At 44.0% G+C, this 18764-nt stretch overlaps 1 protein-coding gene and 1 long non-coding RNA gene across 3 annotated transcripts in view; one reads left to right on the top strand and one right to left on the bottom strand.

Annotated features, from left to right (window-relative positions):
* Positions 1-16301, bottom strand: part of LOC113919445 — a 45804-nt gene extending 29503 nt beyond the window's left edge. Inside the window, exons 1-5 of the long non-coding RNA XR_003519009.2 lie at positions 16110-16301; positions 14930-14987; positions 13370-13465; positions 4583-4680; positions 2306-2743 (exon numbers count right to left, since the gene is read on the bottom strand). This is a non-coding gene — a long non-coding RNA (uncharacterized LOC113919445). The remainder of the gene's footprint in view (positions 1-2305; positions 2744-4582; positions 4681-13369; positions 13466-14929; positions 14988-16109) is intronic.
* Positions 16302-16365: 64 nt separating this feature from the next.
* UBAC2 (UBA domain containing 2) overlaps positions 16366-18764 on the top strand; it is a 168528-nt gene continuing 166129 nt past the window's right edge. The window contains exon 1 of one of the 2 annotated variants that reach the window (XM_027588547.2): positions 16366-16515. In XM_027588547.2, coding sequence (XP_027444348.1) covers positions 16485-16515 — 31 coding nt within the window. In that variant the 5' untranslated portion in view covers positions 16366-16484. The remainder of the gene's footprint in view (positions 16516-18764) is intronic. The other variant, XM_027588548.2, reaches the window with a different exon arrangement.

Below are 18764 nucleotides of genomic sequence, written 5' to 3'. Positions count from 1 at the left end.
CCTTTGTTGGATCGATGGGGTAACCCTTTGGTTCCTTTTGAACCAGGTGGTCCATCAAGACTTTCCTGAAAGAGGTTAAGCAACCAAGGGAATCAGGGGCTGATCCCTGGAATGAGAAGAAATCTCCAACATGGCAAAGGCCTAGGAGAACAAGAAATGATTTGCAGACAAGGGAGGAAAGAAATTCAGCCAGTATACAGACCCACAAGTGTATTGAGTCCCTAAATGTCACTCACACGGTTGAGAGGTGGCCCATGACCATCATTGTCTCTCAGTTCCAAACCCATGCCTCTCTACTTGGCTTCGTGGTGCTAGGTTGAGACCCTGCAAACCACGCATTGGGCTCTTCCAGTTCGGGGTGCTGCAGGAAGGCTGCAAGCCTGGAGGAAGAAGGAGGGCACAGTGACCTCCTTTCTCCCTGTGATTCCTCTGAGCAACACCCCAGCAATGCCTTTTCCCCCAGGAGAGGCAGTGCCTTCCTGCAGTAGCAGCCGATTCCAGTTTCCAGGTGGTCCAACACTTGCAGACCTGCAACACATCGCTCCTGACCATCACCAACCGGCCAGCACCCCCTCCTCTGACTACTGGGTCCCAGTCCCGTGGGACCACTCCTCTAAATTGTAATGTTTTAATTATTCCAGGCATTTCCCTTTGTCTAGCCCGAGAGGTGGTAGCTGGCTCCTCTGTGGTATCTTGGGGTTATCCTGGAGTAGGTTAACAATTCTTTGTATTTAATTCTCTTTTTTCAAGTTATTGCTGTGGTTTTGTCTCCTGACTTGATTCTAACTGATGCACCCCAACCACTATTTCAAAACTTTAACGCTATTCCAGCCTCTGTGTTTCCAGACTCCTCCCTCTAGTAAGGATGACCTGGCGTCCTGTTTCATTCAGAAAATTAAAGCTGTCTAGGGCACCTGGGTGGCTCATTTGGTTAAGCGTCTGCCTTTGGCTCAGGTCATGATTTCGGGGTCCTGCGATTGAGCTCCGCATCGGGCTCCTTGATCAGCAGGGAGTCTGCTTCTCCCTCTCCCTCTGCTTCTCTCTCTGTCTCTCTAAAACAAATAAATACATCTTTTTTTTTTAAATATTTTATTTATTTATTTGAGAGAGAGAGCACATGAGAGGGGGGAGGGTCAGAGGGAGAAGCAGACTCCCCGCCGAGCAGGGAGCCTGATGCGGGACTCGATCCCGGGACTCCAGGATCATGACCTGAGCAAAGGCAGTCGCTCAACCAACTGAGCCACCCAGGCGCCCACAAATAAATACATCTTTAAAAAGAAAGAAAATTAAAGCCGTTTAGGTGACCTCAAACATGCCTCCCCCAACATCAGCCAATCTATAAAATTTCTATAGCCAATTTCCTTTCCTCAGTCTCAGAGGATAAAGCATGTTTTTCTGTTTAATTCCAAATCTTCCATAGGTGCTTTTGAGCCCAACCCCTCCAATGTCCGCTATTCTCCTCTGTTCCTTGTATCTTCTCTCAATTCTTAATACGCTCTTTTCTCTAGAAAAGCTCTCTGGGAAGCTGAGGATGGGTAAAAGGTTGGCAGGTACTCTTTTCCTCTCTCTTGTTAGCCACATTCCTATTTCCCCCATAGCATGTCCACCTAAGTCTGAATTCCCGGACAAGCTCTGCATTCCCAGAATCTAGTACAGTGCCTGTTGGGAGGAGGCAGGGAGCTGATAGTCTGTGTTTGCTGAATGGGTACAGTAGACAGGGGTGGCTTGCAGAAGGAATTAGCAAACGGGTGAGATTCTGTGGTTAGCAGAGCTCACGGCACACCGTCAAGCCACATTTTCTCACCGTGCAGTCCTTGGACCACCAGCACCAGAATCACTTGGGAGCTTTTTGAAAATGCTGACTCAAGGGTGCCTGGGTGGCTCAGTCAGTTAAGCGTCTGCCTTCGGCTCAGGTCATGATCCCAGGGTCCTGGGATTGAGTCCCGCATCGGGCTCCCCGCTCAGCGGGGAGTCTGCTTCTCCCTCTACCCTACCCCCTGCTCATGATCTCTCTCTCACGCTCTCAAATAAATAAATAAAATCTTAAAAAAAAGAAAAGGCTGACTGAAGCCCCACACTGATTGGGGTATGTCAGTGTGATACGGGAGCCAACTGAAAGAGCTCCCAGAGGCCAAAGTCGAAATAACTTGACGGCAAAACAAATGAAGTGATACTGGCTTATAACCCAAAGTATAAAATAAATGTCCATGAGTCTATACTGATATAAATAAATGGTTGAATAAACAATGGGGGAGGAGATACAAATCTCCTGTGCAGAAGAATTCCAAATAATTTATATACATACCACATCCTCAAACAGGTGGAACATAACTCCCTGCTCAAGCGTGGGCTGCCCGTAGTGACTTCCTTCCAGAGAGGACGGTATGAAGGGGGTAGCGGGTAATTTTCCAGTGGAGAAACCTGACTGACACGACCTCAACCAGGTGATCAGGGTCAACGTGAGGCTGATGAGTCAGGCTGATAGTATGTATACTTGATACTGTGTGATGAAAATGGCATTTTACTTTTGTGGGTATTTTCCCCAACTATCTATAACCTCAGTCTTATCATGAGAAGAACATCAGGCAAGTTCCAATAAAGGGATATCCTGCAGACTTCCTGACCAGTACTCCTCAAAACTGTCAAGGTTATGGAAAACAAGGAAAGTCAAAAAACCATCACAGCCAAGAAGAGCCTAAGGAGACATGACGGCTCAATGTAACGGGGCATCCTGGATGGGGTCCTGGAACAGAAAAAGGACAGTAGGTAAAAACTAAGGCTATCTACATAAAGTACGGACGTTAGTTCATCAAAATGTATCAATATTGGTTTCCTAATTGTGACAAACAGACCATAGTCAGATAGGACGTTAATAATAGGAGAAGGTGGATGTAGGGTTTATGGGAATCCTTTGTGCTATCTTCCCAACTTTCTTGTAAAGCCAAAGCTTTTCTAAACAATGAAGACGACCGGGCGCCTGGGTGGCTCAGTTGGTTAAGCGACTGCCTTCGGCTCAGGTCATGATCCTGGAGTCCCGGGATCGAGTCCCACCATCGGGCTCCCTGCTCAGCCAGGAGTCTGCTTCTCCCTCTGACCCTTCCCCCTCTCATGTGCATTCTCTCTCTCAAATAAAATCTTTAAAAAATAATAAATAAAATAAAAAATGAAGACGACTAAAAATGTTTTTTTTTTTTTTTTTAATTCAAATTCCTGGGCCTCCCCTCAGAATCTCAGGGAATGAGCCTCAGGGCTCTGCATTGTAAACAAGCATCTCACTGGTTTCGTGCACACTGAAGTCTGAACAATAGTCTCTTTGTCTCTGCTCAGAGACAGAGAGATCCCTTGCTTACTGTGGTTTGGATCCATGCCACCATGTTGCACAACTCCAGGGTCACCCTCGATATCATGTCCAATTTATAATGTTAGTGGCATACCATGGCACCTTGGAGTGGCCATCTTGTACCTGTCGCCTCTCTGCACCGTTATTTTGATTGGTCTACATGTGCGACTGTGAGCCACTGTTTAACAGCTGAGCTAAGCCAGCTGCTTTCCTGGGGCCTTCGTCGAAAGGCATGATCACACTGTTCTGATTCTTCATTTCTAATTACTACTTGAGGAACGAACTGTCTCCTAAGAGTTCTGGAACAAATAGACAGGCTCAATTTTGAGAACTGTTTCAGCCTCCTTGCCAATGTTCAGAGTATAATTACGGAAATTATAATGATAATAATTGCAGGAACTTACTATGGGCAGGACCTGTTCTAAGAGATTTTTCTTTTTAATGTGTTAAGTTATTTAATGCTCAGAAGCCCCCTAGAGGCAGGTGTTATTATTACCATCATTCCCTCTTCACAGATGAGGAAACGAGTTAAGGAGACTTGGCTGGGCGTCTAACAGTTAGTTGAGAACGAGCTGGGATTTGAAGCCAGGCTCCAGGCTCTGGGCACTTCACCATCGCACACGCCCTTCCAGCTCTCCCAAGAGTCTTATATGAAATATGGCAAGGTGCCATAAAAAACATAGAAGACATAATTACCTTTTTCTATTTTACATATATATTTGTGTTCACATTTCACAATGATAACATACAACGTCTGGTAACGGTACACAGATCATTTCTTTCAAATAGAATTGTTGCTAAAACCCAGTGTTTTCATATTTGGTATGATGGACTGTTAGCTGGAATTTATATAAACTACCAGGAATAAAAAGTTGTTCTGTTCTTAATGAGCATGGAATAATTTTTTAAATGATAACCTTTTATTTCAAGAATTCAGGTGGATTATTTTCCTTATCGATCCAACTCTATGGTTTATCAGTCAATTGTGTTAGAAGCTCTTTTCCTTTCCTTTAGGAAGTCTGGAATAAGAGATTAGACCTTGTCAGTTATCATCACAAATATGTCATGATTATTGGTATTTTATGCCTCTATCTTGTATGTAGAGTCTCATACACTACTTAAGCTCCATGGTGTAAGGATACATCGAAAACTGGAGAGAATTTAAAAAAAAATAAAGGGTTGAAAAGTTACAGAAATATTTAGTCTGGAGAAGAGAAGGCTAAACGTATTTGAAAAACTCACTTCTGAGATGAATAACAAATCAGGAAGATGTTGAACAGATGTTCTAATCATCTGGTGGCTGGTGGAGCAGGTTTGATTGAGGATACTACAGAGAGCAACTGTAAAGGAATAAAATAGTTATCAGCACCAGAGAGATCAGGATTATAACCCACAATGGGCATGTTTTCATTGGAAGAACATAGGAGCACCAAGTCAGGGTCTCTTGAAGGACACTCAGCCAGACCGACATGGTCCTAGGGACTATCCAAGGTTAATGTCAAGATCCCACCACTTCTTTTTTTTTTTTTTTAAGATTTTATTTATTTATCTGACAAAGAGAGACACAGCGAGAGAGGGAACACAAGCAGGGGGAGTGGGAGAGGGAGAAGCAGGCTTCCTGCCGAGCAGGGAGCCCGATGCGGGGCTCGATCCCAGGACCTGAGATCATGACCTGAGCTGAAGGCAGACGCTTAACGACTGAGCCACCCAGGCACCCCAAGATCCCACCACTTCTATGAGTGTTCCTTCCTCCTCAGCGTCAGGCTCGCTCACACAGGGTCCATCTGAGTCCCAGTTGGTCTGGCACATTTGCACAGGGTAGAACCTCCTTGGCCTGCAGGTGAGGACAAACTACTATCTGCTGGGTCAGAAAACTCAGGTCGCTATTCTTTTGTATCTTTTTGGCCACCGGTGGGGCACTCATTGCTGAATAATCCCTTATAAATAAATATTCCAATCCCATAGTTACGTCCACCAGGTCGTAAATAATTGCCAAATCAGGGGCGCCTGGGTGGCTCAGTTAAGCATTTGCCTTCGCCTCAGGTCATGATCCCAGGGTCCTGGGATCGAGTCCTACATCGGGCTCCCTGCTCAGTGGGGAGCCTGCTTCTCCCCCTCCCACTCCCCTGCTTGTGTGCTCTGTCAAATAAATAAATCTTTAAAAAAATAAGAAAAATTTAAAAAATGCCAAATCAGAAGGATCACCTCACTTTAACCTTTGAACCAACCCCAGTTTCTATACATACATACTATCACTGAAATAACATAAAAGGGAATATTAAATCCCCTTGTTTATGCGGTTCTACCAGTAGACTTTCTGAGACTTTCCTAGGACATAATTTATCTTTTTTTTTTTAGGTTTATTGATTTATTTTTAGTCATCTCTACACCCAGCGTGGGGCTTGAACTCACGACTCCAAGATCAAGCATTGCATGCTCTTCCGACTGAGCCAGCCAGGTGCCCCAGAACATAATTTATCTTGCAATGGTTTTGGAAATCCTTTGTCCATACTTGCATGCACTACCCACTCATTGGGGCATGAGGTAGACGCTGGATATCTGGACAATCTGAAGCCCGTCCAATTGTCAGAATGGGGGGGAAGCAGCAAGTATGGCTTGATTGTCTTTCCCTCGTTCATCTCATTCAATTGAATATATATGTTGAAGCCCTACTGTGTGCCAATCACCATGCTAAGCCTTGGGGAAACAAAGATGAAAGACAGGCCCTGCTTGCAATTGCATGGAGGACACAGGCAATTAGACAATGACCTCCAAGTAGAGTGTACCTGCTTTTATAAAGGAATGCAATGCACAGGTTGTGAAAGGAGCCCAAGGGCGTAGAATTCAGCCGCCATCACAGAGCAGCAGACCGGAACTTCTCACATTCCTTACCTAACATCAGAATTGGCCCTAGTGACTGGACCACAGATTCATCTGCAGAGGGAGTACAAGGTGAGTCATGACTATGAAAGAGATTGGTACATGGGAAGGCGGGAGGTTGGAGCCAGGTGAGTGAGCGTGTCACAGTCTCTCCTTGATGCTGGACGGACCAAAACCCACAGCCTTAACGAAGCAATTTTACATTTGGTGGACATGATGGGTGGGAAGATTTTACCAGTGTGATTTTTGGTTCCCGATCTTATCAACTTGTACATGACATGGGAGATCAAAGAAATTGTCACCTTTGGGACAATGGGGTTGCTATTAAGAGCACATAAACCGAGTCCCTATGGTTGCTGGGCAGAAGTAAATCTTAACATAGCTTTTACCTAGGTAGAAATTAAGGAAGTGCAAAGGGAAACAGGTGAATAGCAGACGGAAGAGGAAATTTTAAAGTATGAATTAAAGAGAAAAGCCGAGTGTCGCCTTGGACTGCCATTAAAAAGTACACAAACTGGGGGGCTTAAAACAACAGAACTTTAGTGCCTCACAGTCCCAGAGGCTGTCAGTCCCAAATCCAGGGGTCAGCAGGGCCGTGCTCCCACGGAAACCTGAAGGGCAGGACTGTTCCTTGCCTTTTCCAGCTTCTGGTGTTTGCTGGCCATCCTTGGTGTTCCTTGGCTGGCGGTGGCAGCCGCTGCGATTTCTGCTTCTGTTGTCACAGGGTGATGTCCCTGGGTCTGTAAGAGTCTCTTCTTATAAGGAGAGCCAGTCATATGGGATTAGGTCCTACCCTACTCCATAATGACCTCATCATAACTAGTTACATCTGCAATGACCCTATTTGCAATGAAGGCCACATTCTCAGGCACTGGGGGTAGGACTTCAATATACTTTTTTTGGTTATACAATTCAGCTAATAACACCGAGAAAGATAAAAGAGAGCCCTGGGCTTCATGCTCCATAAAAAGTAGAAAAGCTAAAATCAGGGGCGCCTGGGTGGCTCAGTTGGTTGAGCGTCTGCCTTTGGCTCGGGTCATGATCCCAGGGTCCTGGGATGGAGCCACATGTCAGGCTCCCTGCTCAGCAGGGGAGTCTGCTTCTCCCTCTTTCTGCTCATGCTCTCTCTCTGTCCCTCCAAAATGAATAAATAAAATCTTAGAAAAAAGAAAAGCTAAAATCAATAAGCAAAATTAAGTGACAGAATAGTCGATCAGTTTTCAGGATTTTGTATTTCTAGCTTATTTTCTGAAATTTTGAAATATTTTCATGTGTTCTTTTTTCACTAGCTGCTGTGGTCGTGACATTCTTCCCGTGTATGCATTTTTCGATTGCATTTCTATGGATTTACAACAATAAATGTTGCCAACAATGGAAATAAGAATAATGAAAAATTTCCGACACAGTATTTTTGTGATTATCTCACCTTGGAAAAAAGGAGAAATAAAAGATCAAATGGATGCATTTTGTTTTAGAACATTATGTTGAAAACATGAGTTTGAATCAGTTTGAATCAATCAGCATAAACTGGCCATGAAGATGCACAGGCAAGCAAGACGAAACATTTAAGCCGATAATGACCTTCACATCTTTGAGTAGGTCTTACAAGTGAGCAAGTGAGAGACAGGGGTGTTTCACTTTGTTGAAACAACCCTGGGGGAATTGGGTGGGTGTTGGCCTTGTTCTGATGGACGGGAGGCCTCTGGGCAGTTTGGGAAGACATAGCCTGGTCAGGGGATGGTATTATGATGTTTGGCCTATCTTTCCTGTTTTGATGATGTCCTGAAATCCAGCTGGCACTCTGGCAAGGATCTAGGGCAGCTACATCAAGAGAAGTCGCTTATGTAGTACCAATCAGTAGCCACATCCATTAAAAGGAGGAACACGTTGGCGCTACAAAAATGTCCTGTGCTGCGATCTGAGGAAACAGGATAAAGGGAATTGGCAATTTGGTCTCACTTCCTTTTCCCCACTTTTAGCAGATGCTGCTGGTGTCCCAACCATGTCCTCTCTGCCCATCCTGGAGGTCACTAGAGCTTCAGTGGACCCCTCTCCTACAAGCTCCTATGTCTCTCTGTCTAAGGGCTCTCTCTGGATGCAGGAGTGTGCCCGGTCCACACACAAAGCCGGCTGAAAGTGCAGGGTGGTTTATAACCCCCAGGAGCAGCACTCATCTAATGAGGGAGGGCTGCTGGGCAAATAGCCCAGCTTTCTTGTCTGTTGGTGAGACATTTTTGAAGTGTGTTCTGCTCAGTCTCTGAAAGGGTCTTTAGTAGGATTTAATTCCCGACCCCCACAGCTGTGACCTGCTCATTATTGACTGCCTTCTTTCCTAGCTCCTCATTGTGCTTCCTGGGATCACCTCTCAAGTACCGAGGTGGGATTTGCACCTCAATTCTTATCTCAAGGTGGGCTTTGGGGGGAACAGAAGCTAATAGCATTATATCCATTATTCTCTTTCATGGCGAATATTCAATATTGGATGGGCCCGGAAACGAGGGGTGTGATATTAACAGCACTGCAGTGGGAGCTAGGAATCCATTTTACTTTTATCCCTGCAGTGTGACCATCAGCAAGATCCTGTCCACTTTTGATTAAAACCACTCTCGGGAAAGAAAAACGGGCAAAAAGCAGAATAATCCTATTTGGTACAATTATAAATACTCTCACAAATGGTTAGAGTTATGGAATATGTATGGCCATATTAAGATGATAAAAGCTTCTTTGTCTCCTATTTATGTAATATACCTAAAAACAAGGTATAAGAAAATGTCTTTTATGTAATGTAATCTGATGTATAATTTTGAAGATTACTAAGACTGCGTTATCTTTATTCACATCAGGCTACTGAAAGCCCAATTCCATTTTGTCATATGTATGCATGGGATAAACGGCATATATCTAGCATAATGGCTCGCAATCCTAAGTGACCCAACCCTTACTTTTATAACAAATATTCTCCAATTCTGCCTTTAATATCCTTAATGAAACTCAAGAAAAATATGCTATATATCATTTTAATACTCAATATAACATCCTAATGATGCAAAGAAACAAGGGGAAAATTTGCAATGAAATAATACATACTTTTATTAGGTTTTCATTTTTATTTTGACCTGTTTGTGTTTGGGTGTGACTTCCCTGGAGGCACAATACTTGCATCCATCCATAAATATCTTAGTTTGTACGGTATATAGAAGTAAGGAGGTCAGAAGTGATGCCATGCAGGATGCACAGAAAAATGAGAGGGCAGAAGGATGATGCAGAGCGGAATAAAAACCAGTGCAGGACAAGTAAGTGCCTGTCTGGTGCGAACAGATGGGACATGGTTGTATGGACATAAGAGAAGGAGTAACCTTAACTTAGCTCCGAGAAAGAGCAGATGGTCTGGGTGGAGAAGATGAGGAAGTGTGATTGTCTCACAAATGTGACAGCCTCTATATGAATGATTTAAAAATACTTCCTTATGGGTAGTGGTGAAGCAACAGAAAACTGATCTCCTATTCCGAAATCCCACCACACATTAGGGCATGCGCTCCGTCTCTAGAACTTAGATCCAGGAGACCCCATCCTTTGATATGTGATGGAAAACAGAAATGAATCAGAAAAAGAAAAAGCTCTAGAGAAATAAGGTAATGGACTCGCGTGGGTACTGGAGGAAGACCAGAAGAAAAAGGTAAACCAACCCTATCACTTCCCAACACCCCCCCCACACACACACCTCCGCACCATAATCTCCATACACAATTAGGATTGTGAAACCGGTGAGCAGAACGGTATCAGCCCTATGCCCCAAGTCTTAACCCTCGTGGAGGCTTACTTCCTAACTGCAGGTTTTTTTGGTTTTTTTTTTGAGATTTTAATTATTTACTTTAGAGAGAGAGCATGAGCAGGGAGAGGATCAAAGGACAGAGGGAGAAGCAGGCTCCCCACTGAGCAAGGAGCCCAACGGAGGCCTCCATCCCAGGACCCTGGGATCATGACCTGATGCCTCACTTAACAGACTGAGCCCTCCAGGCGCCCTCTACCCCGCATTGCAGCTCTTAGCTTGCAGTCTTGCCCTGCCACCACAGCCTCTGCTCACTCACAGGGTGGGCTGCAAGTGCTGGGAAATTGCACTGCTCGCGGGTAGCCCTCTGGGACTGCCTCCCGAGGGAGGCTACCCTTCCTTTCCCTGTGTCACTTCCTATTCTCCCACTGGTCTTTCCTAGGGCAGCTGCAAGACAACTTGAAACTTTGTCTCAAAGTCTGCCTTTGGTGAGACCCAAGCTAAAACAGATGGTGATCATCTGAAATATTTTTTTTTAATTAATTGATGAGGTTCTAATTCTATTAAAAGAAATCTCAAATGTTCTGTTACATTTTGTTGCTTCTGCCGGAATTGCTCCTCTGCACCTAAATGTGCAGTTGGGAATACTCTAAAAAATAATGTTGAAGACGGACGTCCCCCCAAATCACATTTCAGGTCAATTAACATTTCCTGCAAATTATCTAATGTGTTGCATCATTTTCAAGTGGACTAATCACCTAATTTGATATTGTAAATCCAAACTGATCTCTAGATCTAACCATTGTTTTTTTTTTAAAGATTTTATTTATTTGACAGAGAGAAACACAGCGAGGGAGGGAACACAAGCACGGTGAGCAGGAGAGGGAGAAGCAGGCTTCCCGCGGAGCAGGGAGCCCGATGCGGGGCTCGATCCCAGTACCCTGGGATCATGACCTGAGCCGAAAGCAGACGCTTAATGACTGAGCCACCCAGGCGCCCCCATTATATGTTTTTAAGTAGCATGAAAATTAGCAATACAATCCCACACCAGTATTTTAGACCTACGTGGTCTTATCTGCTACAGATATGGGAACTGTGAAAATTCTGGGCAAGAAAGCATCTCTTAAAATGACATAAGTTTGCTGAAAAATTTCGTGATAATTCCTTCCTCTTTAGTAATCTTAATCTTATTTACTTGCAGTTTAAAGACTTCATTTAACATTTCTGGCACGTATGATATATATGTCAAATCACTTTGTAATATTTTCATATTAGTAATTTAATTTTTCATTGATTGAAACAAAAGTTGCATGTTAGTATCAAAGAATAAAGTATTTTAAAACAATTTTCTTTGGAATACTATCTTATTTCATATATAGCATAAGGCAGTCAAAACTCCTTTTCAGTCACTGTAAAGATTACAAAGTAATCTTATATTTAAGGCATTATTTGAATTCCATCAATAGCACTGATAGGATTCATTGATTTGTGGGTCTTTCACAAGATTTTTGGTGACTGAGGTCGTCAATGAAAAATTCAATGACTCACTAACAAGGCTGTTGCTACTTTCCAGTTGTTTATCAACCCAGATTACTCACTGACCATCTGTTGCAAAAGGACAAAACTTCCTGTGAAATAATTTTTAAGAATTTCACATTTTCACAACGCCAAGTATCCAGTCTATACGTATGGAAGTACATTTCCTGCTCAATGTTTTTACTCCCACGAATCCTGGGATTTGTGGTCAGCAAAGATTCATTATTATGTAGGTTACTTGCATTCATTTCCAACAGATATTCTTCTGTTTGTAGATCACTTCATGGCCTATTTTTCAGCTCTTTCGATTTCTCGTAGATCCTTCTACATACAATATTATTGCTCAACAGAATAGAAGAAATCTTTAAAATTTCTTACTCATAATTAGTAACCCTTTATATGACTGGTAAAATTAATTTTCTTCCCATATTGTTTGGATTACCACAGATTGTTATAATTTATGCCATTCTATAAGAAATGGTACCTATACCTTTCAGATTAGGTTTTAAAAGAAACATTTCAGGGACGGTATTATGAATTTCAGACTCTCCTTAAATCTCTGAAGTTTCTACCTTTGCCAACTCTGTGTCTTTACATAATTTTTGCTTAATCTTGGTGGATTCATCTAAATGAATTAGAAAAAAACTATGTTGTGCATATGGACCCTTTCAAATATTCAATGGAGTATTCTCAACACCTTTTCTTAATATTTTGCATTATATATAGTATTTTTATAATAAGGGCTAGGTTTGTACATCTTTTTGAAAGATACAGAATCACTAAGAGTGCATCAGCCACCCGTGTAAATTGGTACTGGCGACTTCAGTGCAAGGAGCAGAGTTGCTGCAGGTGGTGTAGTGTTTTGAATTGGTGAACAACTCTTGATTAAGTTCCAAGTAACAACTGAAACAGTAACTAGTTGCGTTCCTGCAAAATTCAGCATGAATTAAAACTCTACCAAGCACCTGTTTACATGAGAAATGGAACTGGTTCTAGATTCAGATAAATACAAATAGACTTTTACTTACATAAGAAGCATGAGGTTGGAGAGTAAAACATTCAGGTTAGGAAAGAGAACGATTCTTTTTTTTTTTTTTTTTTTTGGTAAAAGGATTGTGTCTGGCATTTATTGGACCCCATGCAGGATCCTCCAATTCATTGTGACAACCCAAAATACACTTAACGGATTTCCAAAATGCTCCCTGCTCAGTAGATATCTGTTGTGAATACTGTTGAATCAGTAAAAAGACGTAACTAATTCTTTAAAAAGCCTCCAGACCTATTTTCTCATAAATATTAGTTTCATAGATATTATATGCTGAAAATGCTTTTGATGCAGTATAAAGGCTACTTCATCCAAGGATTGACCATCAACCCTAGTCATTAGCTACTGATTCCTCCCCCTGGGGATTTGGAAAGGGGGTCCCCAGCCAGAATATGGAAATAGGATGTGGTTTACAAGCTTAAGGCAGAGTAGTTGTCCTATGATCAGAACTTGGTACTTTGGAAGTCTGTGGTTCTTAATTTGGTTGTTGTTGGCCCCTTCTACCTTTAGTAAGCTTTAGGAAAAATTCTTTCTAGCTCAGCTCTAGGAAGAAAGGAACACTGTGCTAAAGGTAAGCTGAAATCTACAGGAAAGGAACATGTCAGGGATGTTTCATCAGCAACCTTCCCCTAGGACTCCCCTGGAGATTTGCTTTCTAATGCTAAACCCTTAGAGATGCTGTGTTTTGTTTTATGAAAGGAAGACAATGCCTTCACACCAAGAGCCGCAAAATGGGTAGGATACAACACTTGGTAAGATACATTCCCTGCCTGCTAGGGGCTTACTCTTTCAAACTTACCACTCTTACCACGATGTAGAAAGCAGATTCAGCAAGACATGGCAAGGCAAATGATGATGCCTAGTAATTGACAGAATTAGTTCTCCATAATACAATCTAGAGAAGAGAAGGTGGAAATACAGGCAAGGACTTTAGAAATGATATACACTGAGCATCCAGCTGTATTAGTGCCATTGGAATAATAAATTTGATATGGTGGTGATAAAAAGAAGAAATGATATACACTGAGCAATCTGGGACTGTGTGATAATCACTGGCTAAATCACACCAGTGTAGGAGTTCTCAACCTCACATTATTGACATTTTGGGCAGGAGAATTTTTTTTTTTTTTTTTAAGTAGGCTCCACGCGTGGAGCCCAATGCAGGGCTGGAACTCATAATCCTGATATGAAAACCTGAGCTGAGATCAAGAGTCAGATGCTTAACCCACTGAGCCATCCAGGCGCACAGGAGAATTCTTCATTGTGGGAGGCGGCCCTGTGTATTGTAGGATGTTTAGCAGCATCCCATCTGCCCATTAGATGCCAGCAGCAGACCCCTCTCACAATTCTAACACCAAAAATGTCTCTAAATATTGGCAGGTGTCCTCTGGAGGCCAAAAACTGCCCCCTGTTGAGAATCGCTGCACTATTGCTTCTCAGACTTTTGCATACAAATCACCTGAGGGCAGCTTTAATAGGTCTGGGGGTAGGGCCTGGCACTCTCCAGTCCAAACAAGATCCCAGGTGAAACTGATGCTGCCCATCCAAGCACAATACTCGCTTCCTAGAAGACAAACCTAGAGCTTTCTACCGTTAATATGTCCTGGTTCTGAGTGCAGAGTAGATGCACACTCAAGGTATGGATCACTGAAAACACTCTCATGCAAGGTCTGCATACTGTATTAAGTTACTGTGCATTTAGTTAACAACGTTGCAGAATTGAACATAAATAAGTGAAGGGTTTTTTGTCTGTTTTTCCAAACTTCAGAATGCTTTATCTCCCATCTCAGCAGTTCTCAAACCTTTTATCTTGGGATTTCTTCAGAACTCTCAAAGATAATCGAGAACTACAAGAGCTTTTGCTAACATGGGTTGTATTTATTAAATATATTAGAAATTAAATGAGACAGAAAAATTTAAAAACTGTTCAGAATTCGTTTAAAAATAACAGTAACATACCCATTGCACATTAATATATTTTTGTGAAAAACTGCTGCACATTCCCAAGCAAAAAATTATGGGGAAAAATAGCGTTATTGCACATATTTGCAAATGTCTAAGATCTGGCTTTACAGAAGACAGCTGGATCCTCATACCTGCTTCTGCTTTCAGTTTGTTGAGATATGTTGTTTCATTTGAAATATATGAAGAAAATCTGGCCTCACACAGCTTTGTAGTTGGAAAAGGAAGCAATTTATTTCAGATAACATGGGACATTTTTGTCACTACAGCATAACTTAACAAGCGATAGTTTATTAAAAGATTAGTTGCAATGAGAAATCTGAAACCCTATCAATGAGTTTTTTGTCCTGTTACACTAAAATGTATTGGTTTATCTTGCAGTTTGAATTGATCTTACCCATGCATGATTTTTGTAACATGATGCATTGATCAACCGGCAACTCCACTGTATACTCCTGAGTAAGAGTAAAAAAAAAAAAAAAAAGTCTTAATTATGAAAATAGTTGTGGCCTGTCTGGATTCCCTAAATTGGGGTGGGGTGGCCACACCTACTTTGAGAACCAGTGACCTATGTTGGCTACGGGTTTTGTTGCCTACCAACAGCTTCTGCAAAACAAAGAAAAGCCTAAGGAAAGTAAGTCACGTATGCTTTCGCCTTCTAGCAATAATCAGTGATAAAATTTTGGGTCACTGGCACCTCTTCTTAAAGGCAGGAACTGTGTTTTATTGTTCCACAAATTCCAGATTTAGCTCAGCTTTTACAAGCTGGCCCTTACAAGCACTCAAACAGTATTTTAAGTATGCCATCCCGTTGTGCAGCCTGTCCTTTTCATTTAGGCTTGTAGTTGGTCAATTTCCCTATAATACGTATCCTTTAATAACTACATAATATAAAATTAAAGTTTTCAGGCTCAAGCTCATTCAAAAAAAACATTGGGGCGCCTGGGTGGCTCAGTCGTTAAGCGTCTGCCTTCGGCTTAGGTCATGATCCCAGGGTCCTGGGATCGAGCCCCACATCGGGCTCCCTGCTCCGCGGAAAGCCTGCTTCTCCCTCTCCCACTCCCCCTGCTTGTGTTCCCTCTCTCGCTGTGTCCCTCTCTGTAAAATAAATAAATAAAATCTTAAAAAAAACAACAACATGACTTTGCCTTAGTAAAGATTCATTTCATTTTGCAAGAGGAAAAAAAAATGAAATGGCTAGGTCTGGAAGGCCGCTGAGGCAGAAGTTTGGAGAGCAAGGTCGCTCGGCCTCAGTAGACTCGCCACGCCTGGGATCTGACCACCTGCCAGCGCGGTGTGGAAGGGTGGGATCCCGTGACCACGGCACACGGCGTTCGAGGGGATGCCGCGCGGGATCGACGTAGGAGAGGGGGCGCAGCGGGACAGCGCAGCTCTCCGCGACTGAGCGGCCTCTCGCACTTGCGGGACACCGGAACTCCAGAGAGTTACTGTCAACATCCTTGGCGGAGAGAGCCTCCGGGGCTGGGGGCTGGTGGGGGGCTGCCCAGAAAGACTGAGCATGCGTGGACCGCGCCGGACGTCCAGTCCGGGGAGAGGTTAGAGGTCGCAAGGAATACCTTCGCCACGCCGGCCCTCCCGAGGAATCCGCTGCCACGCGGCTCCTCAAGTGCTGCTTCCAGGAGTTACACTCCCGCTCCTCCCAGGAACTCCCATTGCTTTTCTAAACGGGACCCGCGGCAGTCGGGAAAACCCGGACAAACGGATCCCTCCGACTGCGGACGGACTTCCCTTCCCAGGCAGGAAGGGAGGGGGCGGGCAGAGCGGCGTGTCCCACGGTCCGCGCATGCGCCGCTCGCAGGCGGCCCCTGGAGTGGACTCCAGTTGCCGGATTCGCTGCCACGCCGGGAGTGCGCCTGCGCGGTCGCCAGGTCCCTCCACCTCCACTTCCCCTCCCCCTGTCGCCCCGCGGGGGCTCCGGGTCCGGCGGGACCATGTTCACCAGCACCGGCTCCAGTGGGCTTTGTGAGTACCGGCTGCCGCCATCCTGGCTGTTCCCTACGCGCCACCCTGGGCACCTCCTTGAGAAGCCTGGGGGCAGCGGGGACCCTCGGGGTTGCAGGAGGTTTGGGGGCCGACCCTCCATCTCCGCGCCCGAACCTTAGGGGTTCCTTCCCGTGAGGGGCAGCAGGCACTGCCCCCACCTCAGCCTGAAGGGTCCAGTGGGGACTGAGTCTCGCCGTCAGACCCGGCCCCCACCTATGAACCCCAGGTGCGATGCTCAGGTGTTCCAGGGGCTGCTGCAGGTGGGCTGGACAGTTAGGGTCGGGCTGGGTGTCCTGGTGTTCTCCGGACTCGATCCCTTGTGCTGAGCGGCGCGTGTGCCAGGCCGAAGGAAGAGGCTGTCCTGGTGGAGCAGATGCTGGAAGCCTGCCCCCTTCCCAGTCACCTTGCTCCATTTAGGCTACAGAGGGACCGAACTGGCTCTCCCCCAGATGCAAATTTCCAACCGCTGTCTCAGGAGCTGACCGCTCAGGTTTACTTAGATTTCTTTCTTCCTCGGTCTCTCTTAAGAGTTTTTAGACAAATAAAAACTGATTAAAGTACGTTAAAGTGGAAGGAAGTTAAGTCATTTGGCAGCAAAGTGCGGACATTGCTGCTGGATGTTGCTGTGATCTTTCACTTGAACATCAGTGGTAGTCAGCAGAGGGCAAAGAAGTATATATGGCCTTTTAAACCATTTTATTTTTTTCCCTGAAATTGTTTAGTTGACTATTGGTAAGGTGGCTTGTGTGTTAAGTAAACAGCACTGAGATGAGATACTGGTACAGCAACATGAGCTGTTTGAACAAGTGTAATTTGCAATTGCTTGTCTCTGTTAGGACTTCATATCTCGCTTCGTGACTGGGTATGGAAGCAGTTGACATTTCCAAATACTAGAGATCTGTTGTTACTGTTAGAAATCTTTTCTGAGAATACAGGTCTTAGGCTGAAAATATCAGCGCCACAGGCATCATTTTAAATCTTCCTCACTCTCAGGTTTTGGAGTGGGTTGAATATTTATGATTTCCCTTGTTTCATAATTAATTCGACTTATGGTACTCGTCGGCCTCAGAGTAGGTTACAACTACTGGCTAGTTAATCTTCCCCAAACTACCCTTTGGTTAAAGGACTGTTAACACTGCTGGTCAAGAAAGTGGTGTGATTTTTCTTGGGATCACACAGTGAGCCCTCCACTGGTGGATATAAAATTAATGGTAGAATCTTCAATTTTAGTTATTTCAACCTTCTGAGCTATCCTTACTTGCTGACCAAAATACATGAAAAAATAAAAAAGGTTACTATTACTGGGTTACTGTTTACTGTAGTAGTCATTGTGTTGGCAAAGTTTATTCAGCTTTGATACATGGGGACACTGGGGAAGGTCATACTTGATTACCTAAGGCACAGGGTTGATGAGTACCGAATCCTAGGAACGAAACTCCTGCCCAGGGAGAGGTGTAGGCCAAGGCTTCTCCTCAGCTGTCTTGCCCTGTTTCTAAAATAAGTGTATCCTCAGGGTAAGACTTGATGGGATGGCCATTCTTCAGAAGGCCATGTTTTATGTGCTCATTTAACAAACACTTTGAGCATCTATTGTGGGCTAGAAACTGTGCTAGTTGCTGGGATGACAATGTTGAACAAGTCTCAGTCCCTTGTGTTCGCAGTTCTTTAGTGGACGTCGGACGGTTTTCCCAGGACTGGTCTTTGGCAAGACTGGGTGTGAGCAGTCATCTACTTTAAAATTTTTCCTTGCAAGGCTATCCACTGAGAGGGAAGTGATTTTGTTTAGCAAGTTGTGTGGCTTTTTGGTAAGTCAAAGTTCTGATCTTGAGTAAATATCCTGAGGAAGAATAACCTGCCTACCCATGACCCCATGGATGATGAGCTAATACGCTTTTCAAGGGAAAAAGTCCCTGCCATTTCCTACCACCTGCAAATGTCCCTCGTTATGTGACTTGTAGATAATGGTGTTTTAGTGTTACATTTGCCTTCCTCTCAGTTATTTATTCAACAGGTACCCATTTATTCTATGGGGTACCCATGTGAGCCACACACTGTTTGTGTGTAGAGGATGAAGAGGTAAACTGCGTAAAGGCGACCAGCATCCAGTGAGTTAACAAACAATGTGATTTCCCATAGTGATAAGTGTCACAAAGACAATATGAGTATAATGGCATGGAGATTGAGGTTATGGTGGATGCCTGCTTCAGCAAGTGTGGTCAGGGAAGATA

The sequence above is a fragment of the Zalophus californianus genome, chromosome 3 (genome assembly GCF_009762305.2).
Source record: "Zalophus californianus isolate mZalCal1 chromosome 3, mZalCal1.pri.v2, whole genome shotgun sequence".
Lineage (NCBI taxonomy): Eukaryota > Metazoa > Chordata > Mammalia > Carnivora > Otariidae > Zalophus > Zalophus californianus.
Note: the sequence above shows the minus strand (reverse complement) of the source record. Positions and strands in the feature narration are given on the sequence as shown.